We start from the raw sequence: 14768 nt of genomic DNA, 5'->3' as shown, positions 1-14768 counted from the left end.
CCTGAGTCACCCAGACCTTTAGAGACTCCAAAGTTTTATCCTTTTTGACCCCTTCAATCCAAGATTCCAAAGACAAAGATGGCTCAACCACCCAACACACAACATCACTTTCACAACCTCCACTCACTATGTTGACAGGCAATCTAGAAAGACAATCCGCCGTCTTATTGCTGGAACCTGGTATATATTGTACAACAAAATTGTACTCTTGCAACCCCTCACTCCAACGTTTTATCCTAGGAGTAATATGTTCACTATGCCTACACGAAAAGATCTGCACCAGTGGACGATGGTCCGTTCTCACCAAAAATGGTATCCCCCACAAATAAAACCTGAAATGCTGCACAGCCCAGAACACACTTAAGGCTTCCCTCTCTATGCATGAATAATTAACCTCCGCATCCCTAAGAGCTCTCGAGGCAAAAGCCACCGTCCTCTGCTCACCATTAACCACTTGGGACAAAACTGCTCCCAACCCCTTAAGACTGGCATCCGTGGTCAAAATCGTTTTATTGTTAACATCAAAATGACCGAGAGTGGGCATCTTCCCAATCTCCCCTTTGACAATCTCAAAGGCTTCCTGACACTTCTCCGACCACGCAAAGACTGACCCCTTTTTCAACAGAACTCTGATTGGTTCAGTCACACTCGCAAACCCTTTGACAAATTTGGAGTAAAATTCAGCAAGCCCCAAAAACGATCTCACTTGTTCTTTATCTTTTGGCACAGGAGCTTCAACCACACTCCGTGCAAGTTCGAGCTTGGGCTGAATTCCTTCCCCCGATATCAAATGACCAAGATACGTGACAGTGTGAACACCAATACGACACTTCTCTTTCTTCACAGTTAACCCCTTTTCCTTAAGCCTCTCCAAAACTTCCGTCAGAGTCCTATTGTGTCCTTCAACATCCTTACCATAAATCAATATATCGTCCTGAAAGAACAATATATTCTTCACCTCACCAAGCACTTTCTTCATAATTCTTTGAAAACACGCTGCGGCAGACGCCAGCCCAAATGGCATTCTTAAAAACCGATAAGCTCCAAGTGGTGTCACAAACGAGGTGAGATGTCTCGAGTCCTTATGCAAGGGAATCTGGTGGTATGCAGAGGACAGATCCAGCACACTAAAAATGCACGCCCCCTTAAGCATACTCAACGACTCAGAAATATTCGGCAAAGGTTGCCTATCCACCCAGATCCACTCGTTCAGGCTTCTCAGGTCCACACACATCCTGACCCCAGCACCACCATCCTTCGAGGCCAAAACAACGGGCGCCAACCAGACTGAAGCTTCAATTTCCTCTATAACACCTAGACTCAACAACCTATCAAGTTCAGTCTTGAGAGGTCCCATCATCATGTTGGGTACCCTCCTCACCTTATGAACACAAGGTATTGCTCTGTCCTTAAGAATGATTTGATGTTCAAACCCTCTGAGACAGCCCAGCTTATCAGTGAAGACCTCTGGAAACCTTTTAACACATTCGTTACTGAGCTCACTCCCAAATCCACACCCATTCTTATCATCCACCAACATGACTTGGTCTTTGGGATCTTGAGCATTTGGATTAAGCATAATCCCCAAGTCCCTTTGGTGTCTCCATCCCAACAAGTTATCGCCCCGTTCAGCCACATACACTTTCCCCACCGTATCACGTTCTTTGAATCTGATACAAGCTTCAATATAACCTAGAACAATGATTTTGGCACCTCCATAGCTGACTGGATTAATATCCGGGGGAAAAAGCGTGACATTGTCCAGACCAACCACTTCATCCCATTGTTTGTTTCCAATCATTGTGAAAGGTGATCCCGAATCAGCAAGTACCAAGAATTCATAACTGTCCACTAAGATTTTGCATTCCGGCATGGAAAGTTTTCCAGCATCCACACCACCACTCTCTTCATCAACATTCAAGATTATAGTACGCACTACCTCAGTTTTCTTCTCCCCTACCCTGGAAGACTTGCATACACGAGCATAGTGACCCTTGACCCCACATTTCATGCAAATGGAGTCCTTTGCATAACAATGAGGATAGTTGGAAAAATGATTAGTGCTACCACATCTATAACACTTAATCTTGGGTATCTCTCTATTACCCTTTTCACCATCACCCTTAGTGACATGAGAACTTGAACGATCATCACTGTCTTGTTTCGAAGAGAAATTCTTTAGAGTTCCACCAGCAGTCTTCGTATCCTTGTGCGAAGTCTTATTCTTCTCTGACAATTTAATCTTAGATACATTTTCAAAATCTAACGAACCTTCTTCCTCCGTTAATGCATGAACATCACTCGTATTCATCTTCTTCCCTTCACCCCTTACATTCATCTCTTTTACCCAAGAGGTAGTATTCTCCATGCCCTCAACTATTGAAACAGCCTCCACCAAAGTTGGATTTTTTGACAATAATTTCTCTTGTACACGTGTGCTGTTCGTGCATCTCACAAGCTGGTCCCTAACTAAAGAATCAGAAAGATCACCGAACTCGCAAGTTCTGGCCAAGGTTTTAAGAGAAGCTACATAACTCTTGACACGTTCATTACTGCCTTGAGTCCTAGTAAAGAACTTATGTCTTTCAAGTACCACATTTATACGTGGACCAAAGTACCCTTCCAGCATCCCCATGGACATTTCATAAACATCACTAGCTTCACCCTCCGCTGATCCTACTGGAATGAGATCAATACTATCATAGATATTACGCCCCTCAACTCCTAAATTATGCAATAATATAGCCTGTTTTCTCACTGCTGAAAACTTTTCCCCTCCTATTGCAACAATATATGAGTCAAATAAATTCCTCCATCTCTTCCAGGGTAAAATAGGATCTCCTTTTTCAGATAGAAATGCCGGTGGTTGGGACATGCTGGTTGGAGTAGCCATTATTAACTGAATATAAATTAAACAATTAAAGAATGTAGAACAAGTCTTATGTAAAATAATAAACTAACACAAGAAAGGTAGTCACCGCTGTCCAGAAGTCTTGAGCTGAACCAACCTAGAAAAAAAAATAATAAACTAACACAAGAAAAGTAGTCACCGCTGTCCACAATATTTCATTCCAAATATGAGTTGTAACCAAACTCACAGTCAAATCGACGATTTTCCGCTAGCCACAGTACTCCATTTCCGCTATGCCAAGCATCAACGACTTTCCGATTGTTCACATTTCATACTTCTGCTTCAGTGTCAGCTTCAACTCATTTCCGTATCAATAAAGAACAAAAAGAAAAAAATGGCTGACACGCTGACACGTAAACGTAAAACGTAATGCGTGTCTTTGCGCGATGACAGAGAGAAGCGTAGAAGCAAAGAAGAACAGCGTGACGAACGATGAGCCTCAGCGCTCGCGAATGAACTTGTTGCGAGTGAACTGTCGCGAGCCACAGAATGTCCCAGTGCTTTTAAAAATGGCAATACTTACAACGGAAAATGTAAGTACACAGTCATATGTTCATAAGTACACGGCCACTGTTTGTTTTATCAAGAAAAAAACGCAATCGAGTGAAAGTAGCACTCACCAAAGTCAAAAGGTCTTTAAATGTTTCCCTCGAAGTCAAAGTGTCTTGAAGGCCGAAAAATCACTTGTCGTGGGTTTATGTAAGTCCTCAGGGGAATTGATGCCTCCACTCACTTGTCCCCAATCAAGTTAGATAGTCGCTCGTCGCCAGTGTTGAAAATAAGCTCGGAACACACAGAATGAGGTTGTTCTGATATTTAATCCGGTATACGAATCAGAAGGCATCAACAGACTCCGTTCATCACGATCCCCAGCTCAAGTCTGAACCTTCCCTCACTAACATTCTACATGACATCTCCATGTTCTAGAATAACATTACACAAGATTACAACAGTGGACAATGAGCTCTTTGCTTTGTAACTAGAGACAATGATGTCCTGTGCTGCTGGTACCCTAGGTGATCAGCTAGTACTGCCTTGCCTCAAACCATCACTAAAACCAATACCAAACATCTTTCAAACTATATCATGAATTACTTACAGAAACAGAGCTTGACTGACCACAATGTGTGTGTAGCAAAGTTGCCTTTTCTGCTAGGTCACCCCCGGCCATTCAGTACTACAGTGTGTAGGATCGACCGCTAAAATGAGATTGCGGAGAAGGTGCACCAGTGGCATGAAAGTCAAATGTCATATTTGGTCTGCAATGTGTATTTACACCATCCACATATATGACCCATATGCTGCCTGGAGCACCTTAGTGCTACTGCTGAGCTGCAGTTTTAAAGCACCACAGTGATACATGGAAACAGAGAGCACATTTTTCATGTGGATAAATCTATTTTATCTATATAAAGTCTGCATTGTTAGCCCACAGTGATGGGTGCTTACTTTAGTAAACAAAATGGCACACTACATATTTGGAATAGTGCACCCACACAGTAGCTAAATATCTGTCCGGATGAATGGACAGATGTGAGTAGGAGCCCTGAGCCTGGAACTCTGCTTGCAAAGAGAACAGAACAGAAAAGACGCTGGCAAGAAAAGAGTCCCCAGATCAGCTCTAGTGTATAGCTCAGAATCTGCAGGGGATGAACTGTAAAATTGACGAAACTTCAAGCACAGGAATAGCAGTAGACTGAAGCAGTTCAGATAAAATAAGGGTAGAGACCAACCACCCTTAGTGAAGATGGAAGTGCATTCAGAAAATAGTAGGGGAGACTGAGGCAAAGGAAATAAGACTAAAATGAAATGGAAAATGAAACAAACATTGACAGATAGAGCAAGGACGACTGAAGAAAAATTCAGGTGAAGAAAAAAATGGACCAAGTACTGGACGTTGGGAAAACACTGCAACTCCAAAATACTGACTAGCAATTGTAAAGCAGGATACATACAATCTCCTTTCATAGTAAGGGGCAGATTTACAAGCCCTTTGCGTCACTTTTGCACCGTCGTTGCGTCACTTTTGTGACGCAGCGGCAGCGTAAAAGTTGCGGCCCATTTACAACGTGACGCATCTCCCTAGATGCATCACGTTGTGAAGCCCTGTGCCACATTAAACCTGCGTCAGGTTTAATGTGTGCAGGGTGGGCGTTCTGTCGCAGGAAGCCCCGTAAAAGTGAGCATGTGAAATCTACAAGATTTTACAGAGTCACTTTTACGTCCATGCTGCGTCAAAACCCTGCGCCTGCTTGAAGCAGGCGTAAGGAGTGACGCAGCATGTTAGGCATAGGGCGCCCCTGAGCACTGCTGGAGTTGCGTCGTGCTTGCGACTCGACTCCAGCAATGCGTGACTTTTCCATCAACAGATGCGTCAGAATTTCTGGCGCATCTGTCAATCCTTGTGCCATGGTGCGCCGTATTGTAAATACGGCGCATCCCTGGTGACGCAAGGGTTTTGCATGTTGGCACAGGGAAAGTGACGCATCTCTACAGATGCGTCACTTTCTTGTAAATCTGCCCCTAAGTCTCTAGTACAGAACATGAGGACAGGGAGACTTCATTTGACATGTTTCAGATTGAGAGGCTACACTTGCGTATTTCGATAAATCGGACAAGAAGAAGAAGACGGTGTCTACTCTACTGACGACATAGCCCATGTGGACAATAATACCAAGACCCCTTTTCTGGAGTATTTCCAGGCTGACCACAGCTACCTGCCTAATGAGACAGGGTATTTCTTAAAGAGTCTTGTGACCCATGTGCGTTGCAGCTTCAGCGTCAGTTAGGCCACCCCTGAGTCTGGTCCCTGACTATATCCTAAAGCTGTTTTCACTGTATAAATTAATCAGATTCTCCATGAACAATCCTAGGTATTATTAAGATCCTTATAATGTATCTTCGCCGAGGAAACGCTAGAAAGATTAATCAAACCTATTTTCTACTCAGTTTTAAAAATCTAATTTAATGGGGAAATCAGATTTTGATAACGTTAATAAAAAAGTAACTTTGTAAAAGTGTGCTTTGTGATGCTTGAGCAAAACATGAGCTCAACCTGGTTTTGCCACTCTTGTCTGGAGGTAACAACCTTATTCTCTAGAGGACAATGGCTTGGCCCCTTGACTTGGGAAAAAAGAGGTGTTATCAACAACTGGCCTCTTAACAGGAATCCCTTTGGGATGGGGACAGGAGCACTTGGTATAACAAAGGACAGCCCTCACACTACCTCTTTGGATTTGGATATGTCAAACAGGACTGACAGGGCCTTGTCCCATTCATGATCAGGGTTCTCCTAGACCTTTGGCCTAATTCCAGCAGGTTGAATCAGTTCTTGGCCCTGACAGAGAAAGGAAATTGCTTCTAAATAGAAGAGCGATACAGGAAGACCCAGACCCCTTTCTGGCAGAGGAAAAGGTTAGTCATTTCGTATTTAGTGCTTCTGCAGATTTTTACAGCAGAGCAGACAGGAAGTACTGCAAAAGGAGGTAGCCATAGGGTGAGAATGTAGACTAGATTGGATAGGCAAAACATCTGAAATCACCAAGAACAGCACAGGATAAGACTGGCACCTCACCACCACCTCCCCAGAACATTCCTGGACCTCTTCAAGACTACACCTGAAGGAAAAGGCCCCGTTTGAAGAAAGAAGGCTCAAGGATTTCTGTCTCCTGCTGACACCCAGAGTTTGGATATGATCTCCATGGATATAGTGGCTGACCTCCTGTTTGCCTGTTCCAGGGAAACAAAAAGTTGAGGGACACCATACTCCCAGAGGGTCTAGATGACCACAAAGGATTTAACCCTGCAGGATCCCTGGCTGGAAAGACTCATAGCCTAGAAGTCTTCCCGAGGATCCGAGCGTGTAGGAATGACCAGGAGGAACGTTCCTGGCTGCTGGAGAAAAACAGGACATTTTTTCCATTTCCAGAGGAGTGGAACAAGGAACACCAAAGGTGGACAAGACAATCAGGTTTTTACAGCCTGGAGCATTTACTATGCTGAAAATGTGTTTGTCAGGCCCCAGGGTAAAAGGTATCCAGCCTTGTTTATCTTTGCCCAGTTACAGCTTCCAGCTTTAATCCAAGGAGGATTTTGATTAGGAAAAAGTGGCTATGCCAGAAGGTAAAATCTTGGACTGTAGCAAGGCAGCAAATCTATCACAGCATGAAGCAATTTGGCCAGCTACAAAATAAACCTAGTCATTCTCTGAGCTTTTGGGGCCAAAACCAATGGCTTTTTGCGAGCTCAGCAATTACATATTTGACTTTGGTAAACTTTTGCCAGATTCAGCCATTGACCTTGCCCTGCAGTAAGAGTTTCACCTCCATAAGTGTGACTAAATCATGGAAAAACTTTGACTGGTGAAACCTGACTTGTGCATCCATCTGCCCTTTGCTCCATTGTTATCCACCTGAAATGGTGCCAGGCCCGATCAACCAACAACTAACACTTTACATTGGTGCTTTGCTTTTTCTAGGTGCTTTTTGTGTTAAAAATTTAAAAATGCATATCTCCATTCCCCTTCTCTGATTTTGGTGTCTTTTGTTTCGCTATTTTTCTAAATTGGCTTTGGAATTTTATTGTGCAGTTTTCTTGGCTTTACAATCGCTGGGAGTACTTAAAATTAACATTAATTTCTCTGAGAAATTCCCTGCTGCTTGTGGCATAGGATAATAGAGGTGGAGCAGAGTTCTACTGAGAATTGTGGTGAGCCCCTACTGCACTATGTTGTTACGTTTTTATGGTAATAATCCACCATCTGCTACTGTGTGTATGTAGGGAAAGATATGGATTTACCAGCGGGCTGCATGAAGTGCAGATTAAATGTAGTTATTTTTCTGATCCTCAGCTTTTCTCGATGTGGTTGCTATCTGCATCCCAACCCAGAACACCCGCTGCGCCTGCAGAGAAGGATTCACCTGCAGAACTCCACCTGCCACCAAGAGCACATGCGATGACTGTCACAAGATCCGAGGCTGTGGTCCGGGCCAGGGTGTCTTGAAAAAGGGTGAGTAGACTCCAAGGATAATAGAGACAAATGGGGATTATCCTACCATTAGGAATGCTCCTCCAGAGCATCATATGTCATCTGAATGCCTCTTCTGAATCCCTTAATCCCCTGCCCACCTCAGTTTCCTCCATAGCTCCAGGACCCAAAGCCACTGCTATCTTTGTGTCCAAACCCCCATGCACCCTCCCTTAGTGTCTCCAGGCTCCACCCATGTGATAATCCCAGTACCCACTTGTCCTATCCTTGTGCTTCCTTGTGCAATGCATTACAACATCTTTCTTTCAGGTCATACAATGTCTTTCCAGGTCCCACACCAGTGCACCCGGTTCATGAAATCACAGCTTTCGGGATCCTCAGAGGTGCTTCCAGGCCCTACACCAGTGCTTCTATGTCCCAAAACAGTGCTGCCAGGTGCCAAACCAGTGTTTGCAGGTTCCACACAAGTGTTTCCAGGTCCCAGACAAGTGTGTCCATGTCCCACCACCAAGATAACGCTTGTGCTTCAAGATCTCACCCATGACAGTGTCCCATTGCCTGCGGACCTCATCTAAGGGATTCTAGATCCTGGCCAAGTAAGAACCCTATCCCTTGCACTCTCCATGCTGATCCCAATGCCTGCTTACTGTGGTCCCAGTGCATCAGGTCCCATCACAGTATCTGGAGGTACTATCCCAGTGATACCCCTGTCCCTCTAGGTCCAACCCGGTGCATTGAAGTTCTCCTACAGTGTTGTTCTTGTCGCTTTTTGTGGTACCCGATTGTTGTCCTTGCATGAACAAGAATAGGGTTGAAAAAGTTCCAGATCCTATTGCTGTGCTCTGTCACTTCTATCAAATCCCTCTCAGTACGCCTGTACACGTTCAGTGCACTGCGGCAGCCAACTCCATGCTTCGCACAGTTGTAAAGGTGGTACCGCAATGCAGAATTCTATCATAGTGCTCTTTTCATTGAATAATATTTTCATCCCAGTTGTCTTTTGTTGCTTGCCCATGCCGCTGTTGAACCAAGAACATCCCTTTGTAATAATATCACCATCAAGGGCTTCACAGCCATTAAGGGTCACTTGCCATGATGGCCGGGTACGTGTTGCCCTTAAGAATTAAACTCAACGTGAACTCATGGAAAGTCGAACAATGTGTCCATTCCTCTCGAATACAGACTTTGGGGTCAAGGCAAGCAGTAGACTCCACTCTGCTCACTCAGCCATGCACACATTTTATTTTCAAGACTCACTGCATTGTATTGGACCCTCATATCATTCCTTGAACTATAATTTAGTTGAGATTTAAAATATATATTTTATGTCACATACGGCAAGATGTATAAAAGTAAAGTAGTGATTCCCAAAATTCAGAATATTATGGAATCGCAGTTTGGTAAGATTTTGGACCTTGTGGAGTCCTCTTTGGCTACAGCCAGCAGCGTTGACCGGCCAAAATAATCCAAGCTCTAAAAAAGTGACTAACTCCAAACATTGAAATCTTTACTGGACTAAGGCGCCAAAAGTATCCAGCCGTCGAAAGAGCTCCTCTTGGGGTGAAATTGAAATTACTCCCACATGCAACTTTTCCACCAAAACTCAACAGCTAAACTGAAATTATGTCTGGTGGCTATGGAGCCTTCTTTTGCCACAGGCTGCTGTCCTGCTGATATTTTTTACTTTCATTTCACAAGGGAAGCAGCGTTTACATCGAATGCGGTACAACTCATGCGATTACAACGCGGTTGTTACATCGACCGTGTTGTTATAACCCTAACCATTACAACGCAAGTCATTTCTACGACTTGCTATAGGGGGCGCACTAAACTAAGGAATAGTATAATTTACTATTCCTACACCTTCCCTACTGTTATGCAGGCTAGAGTTGGAATAGTAAATTATACTATTCCTAAATCCAGCGCGCCCCCTACAGCAAGTCATAGAAACGACTTGCGATGTAATGTTATGCGTTGTAACAACATGGTCGTTGTAACGACCGCTTTGTAATCACATGCATTGTACCACATGCGATGTAACATCACATATTTATTTCACAGACTAAGGGCCTGATTATGAGTTTGGTGGTCTCCCGCGTTGATGGTCCCAAGAAGACCGCTGGTCTTCTGCCCGCCTTATTACCATGCATGCGGCCTGAACCGCAAACTGCCGTAGACAGTGTGTCCCACCTGGGCCGCAGTGGACTGCAATGTTGGCAATACGTACTCAGACGCCATCAGAGCCACAGCTTCCTGCTGACCAGAATACAATAACACAGTTGTAGTAGCGGTCCCCTAGCGGCTGTTCCCCGACAGTGGTAGGCCGACACGGTACACTCTCAACAAAGCACCAGAAGAGTGCCCATTGGATTGATACAAAAAAACACAGCTGATATCCATTGGCCAAGTGGACACACCTGCAAGTCACACTATAAAATACACCCCATCACAGACCATGATCCTTTGCCTCTCCACTGTAGTACAGCAAGACAGCGATACAATGTTGGACACATAAATTCCTTTTCTTCCCAATACCATTTAACACTCTCCGCACACTTTTGTCGCAATTTGTTTCTAATATCCCTTGGTGTTTTTTGTGAGTCATTGTCACTCACTTTATTTAAAGGTTATGTCCGGTCAAGAAAATCCATGTTTTTCAGAGGCTGAGTTGTCAGTCATGGTGGATGAAATCAGTAGAGCCACAATTGTTTGGAGCCCAAATCCAACATACTCCTCTCAGTAGGAAAAGGGAAATGTGGGACAGGATGGTCAGCAAGGTGAACACTGTAGGTACAACTCTGCGCACAAAAGAGGAAATCAGAAAGAGGTGGCATGACCTGAGGGGGAAGGTGCATTCCTTGGCCTCCAAGCAACACCTGGAGACTCAGAAGACTGGTGTTGGTCCTCCCAGCACCCCATTACAACTCTTTCCCTGGGAGGAGAAGGTCTTGCAGATCCTACACTCTAAGGGCTTGACAGGAATACCTGGGGGAGTGGAGCCTGGTAAGTTTGCCTCACTGACTGTCACAACACTTCAATATTGTTTTTGCTCTCATCTCAGCTTTTGCTATTGTGCTGTTTATCTACTTTCCTAACATGCAATACTCAAAGTATGTACGTGTATTTTTGTATATAAGATCACATGTATCAATCTCCTTTAGATGCCACATGTTGGAATGCTATCTGTAAGTGTATTACTATGAAATTATCATCCCAGGACCCATGATATGTGTCAGTATTTCAATGTATGGTCCAGCCCAATTGCATTCTGGCAACAGGTATGTAACACTAGACAGCAGAAGAGACAACACACATGCATACACACACCACACCCCCACCACCACATCCCCACCCAGCACAGACACCTTCACATCCACAAGCACCACCACAACCACAATCACATCCATACAGACATCACAGACATCCACACCCATAGTCACCACCACATCAGCAGTCACAACACACACACCCTGCTCTTGAACTGCAGCAACATCCACAGACACGTCACTCATGCTATACGCACCTAAGAAACTCAGACAGAAACCATCACACACCCAACTGACACCAAAGAAACAAGACACACCCATACTTGCACCACATACACCTGACACAATTGCACCTGCACCAGCAACAGTCACAAACACATCAGACGCTGACACTCCCTCTACCTCCAAGACCCCGCTCACTCCCAAAGACATTCCCAAGAACCCCACTGAGGATCCAACCATTCACCTGGCCCTCTGACCTCCTAAGCCACCTACCACCCTTTCCACAAAGGGTCCAACCCCTGCCGTACCCAAAAACACACCCCTTCCACCTCCAAATCCTCCCCTAGTCCAGACCCAGCCACCCCTTCCACTTCCAAGGCTCTCACTTCAAAACGTCGAACCACCCCTTCTAAACGTCAGTCCACCTCTTCGTCTCCCAAATCTCCATCTTCCAAACCCTAGGAAACCCCTACCAAACCCAAGCGTCCCCATCCCAAGTAAGATCTTCGAGGTGCCTGCCATGCCCAATTGATGCCCCTTTGTGAGGAGCTTCCCTGGCAATGTCATGAAGGGCAAGTTCCGTGGCACAGTAGTGTGCTGGACCATACATTTTGAAAATAGACTGGCAATTGGCCGTTGGTTTAGTGCATCTAATTGTTTTTGCATAATTAAACATTTGCTTTGTTTAGAACACATTGTCCTGCCATTACTTTCCTACCTATTTGATATTATTGAATACTTTGGGATATGGGACTGCAGTTGTGTTTGTTTCGCCCTGATTGCTGATCCATTTGAAGTGTTTAGTATGATCTGACCTTGGAACTAGTGCTGGAGTCACACAGAACAAGGGGAAATGTTCAATGGATGGATATGTGGGGTGAAACCCAATTGGGGCTGATATTGCATTGGGCGGTATTTCATATGGCAAGTATTTCAGCTTGGCTTGGGCAATGTCAGCATCATTTAGTTTGCACTTCTACCTATGATGTAGGTTGGAAATGTTTTTGATGTGTGCAAGTTAAATATTTGTTTATCCACAATTGTCATACCTCTGTAGACATTTTTATGGACATGTGTCCATTTGTGTGTGTGTACCATACACCTACTTTATCTAAATATGTGACAAATGCTGTAACTGCTATGTTTGCTTTCATGACTTACACTGTCACATTTCCCACATATGCATGGTGGCACTTGGTTATGCTATTGCTTGTCCCTGATATACTTCAAGCCACAGGTCCTGTGCACATAGAGGTTTTGAGTGCAGAGTGGACTGTGGCCCATGGACCCAGCCTTTCAGGGGTACTCCTGGTAGAGGCATGCCTATTCTGCAGAGGGTCTTTACATTGTGACCTTTGAATGCTTCCCACACTGATTATTTGGAATCCCATTTACCTGATATTACTTTTTCATGTAGATGATGTGTGACAGTCCATTGCAGAGATTTTGCAGAGAAGATGTGTTTCAGTTTCAGGACACATTCATACAGATGTATCTTTAATATCACAGCAGGATCTGGCATGTGAGCCATGTGAGGGTGTCACAGAGATCAATAGGTGTAATATTGATGAGGAGGTGCTGTTGTATGACACAATATAATATATACATCACTATCCATGATTATGAGATGTAAACACATTTCGCCTTTGGTAGAGTGTGCCTGTGCAGTGTCAGTGACCTGCCGAAGAGGGCATCATTGAGCTGTAATCAGATCATGCGTTCAGAACTATTCAGAACAGGGGCCCACAAAATATGTTTGGCCCAGGGACCCCCAAACTCTTGCCAGGGCCATGGTGGGGCATCTGTTTTCTGAGGAGTCTATGGAAACGAGTAAGAGTATAGCTTACCATGGGTTGCACCCACAACGGTCTCGGTTTTGGACATCATCAAGCAGCAGCGGTAGTACATGTACGATCAATTCCATGGAGGCACAGGACATGTAAAGCTGAGTACAGGTGATTTTCAGACACATATATTTACCCCTTTTCTCCAGCTCAGTTGTAGTGGTTGGACCGCCACAGACATGTCGCCGAGACGGCATATCGTAATTGGGCCAGCGGTAACACTGGTGGTCCACCCTCTGACATAGGCCTTGGCCTTTCCCACTGCGGTAGAAAATTCCTGGTGGCGGCTGAGCCAATGCGGTCTTTCGCCTATGAAACCACATGCATCGTAATAGGGCGGTAGGACCACCAACAGTGCAGCAGTTATTCTGACACCATTTGAATGGTGGTCCCAAGACCGCCAAACTCGTCAACAGGTCCTCAGTACAAAGGTAAAACCCCCGACCAGGTTGAACTTGGCTTCTGTATCTGACACACGCTCTATCGCAGTTGGCCTTAACTTGCACCTAGGTACTGGTCAAGCGCAACCAGATGACCGGGGATGGCGCTTAACGCTTTTTTGTGCTATTTTGAACCTTCGATTTTTAGAAATCATAGCTCCGTTTTCCCAGATATGATTTTAGTCGTTCTAGTGTCATGTTATTTATGAAAATGTATTTTATTTTTCTAAATTGGTTTGGAATTTTTCTTGTGTTGTATTTTTCATTCATTACTGTTTGGTGTTGCATAAACACTTTACACATTACCTTTAAATTAGGCCTGCCTGCTCTGTACCATGGCTACAAGGAGGTTGAACTCAAGTTTATTTAGTGACTTTAGGCGCTCACCCTGACACGGGTTGTGATTACTACTAGAGTTGGGTACTCAATCCCCAAACTAATACGCCACTTTTTTATATATATATATATATCTATATATAATGGCGGAGAGGCGTGAGCAATAAAAATAATCAGCACAAAAATTGGGTTTGCTCACGATATTCTTCTTGCAGAAGACAGAAGTGGCGAGGATTTTGAGATATATAATATCTACTGGCGGTCGCCAGTAGATAGTTATAGTTAGGACCGTGTTTCCATAGGAAATCTCAAAATTCGATTTTAAATAACTTTGGCGCCGGTTGACGAATCTTCGCGAAATTTTCAAAACTAATGCGGCGCTCCGCTCAGCTCCTACCCTGATAGTCTCGGGGTGATTCGTCAAGCGGGGGCCGAGAAAAAAGGGGGTCCCAAAATGCGTTTCTCCCATGCATTTTTCCATAGGACCTTTAGTCGAAGGTACAGCCCGAACGGCTGAACAGAATTACTTGAAATTTGGCAGAGAGGTAGTCCTCAGGTCAGGGAAGTGCCTTTTGCAGGTCTGGTGTCAATCTGTTCAGTATTTCCTGATAAAATAGCATTTAAAAGCATATAAATATCTATATGCGCGCACAGTGCATGCACGGTGCGCGCACTTGCGCGCACGGTGCCGTGTGCGAGAGAAATTCTGATTGGTTGTTAGATGTCAGTCAACATTCGAATCGGTCGAAATCAGGAAGTGTC

At 44.5% G+C, this 14768-nt stretch overlaps 1 protein-coding gene across 1 annotated transcript in view; it reads left to right on the top strand.

The window, feature by feature from the left end:
* LOC146812772 (uncharacterized) overlaps positions 1-14768 on the top strand; it is a 159637-nt gene that overhangs the window by 17060 nt on the left and 127809 nt on the right. Inside the window, exon 3 of the mRNA XM_085619883.1 lies at positions 7761-7919. Coding sequence (XP_085476009.1) covers positions 7761-7919 — 159 coding nt within the window. The remainder of the gene's footprint in view (positions 1-7760; positions 7920-14768) is intronic.

This window comes from Triturus cristatus, chromosome 7, assembly GCF_964204655.1.
Source record: "Triturus cristatus chromosome 7, aTriCri1.1, whole genome shotgun sequence".
In the NCBI taxonomy this organism is placed as follows: Eukaryota; Metazoa; Chordata; class Amphibia; order Caudata; family Salamandridae; genus Triturus; species Triturus cristatus.
This window is presented reverse-complemented; position numbering and strand designations above follow the sequence as displayed.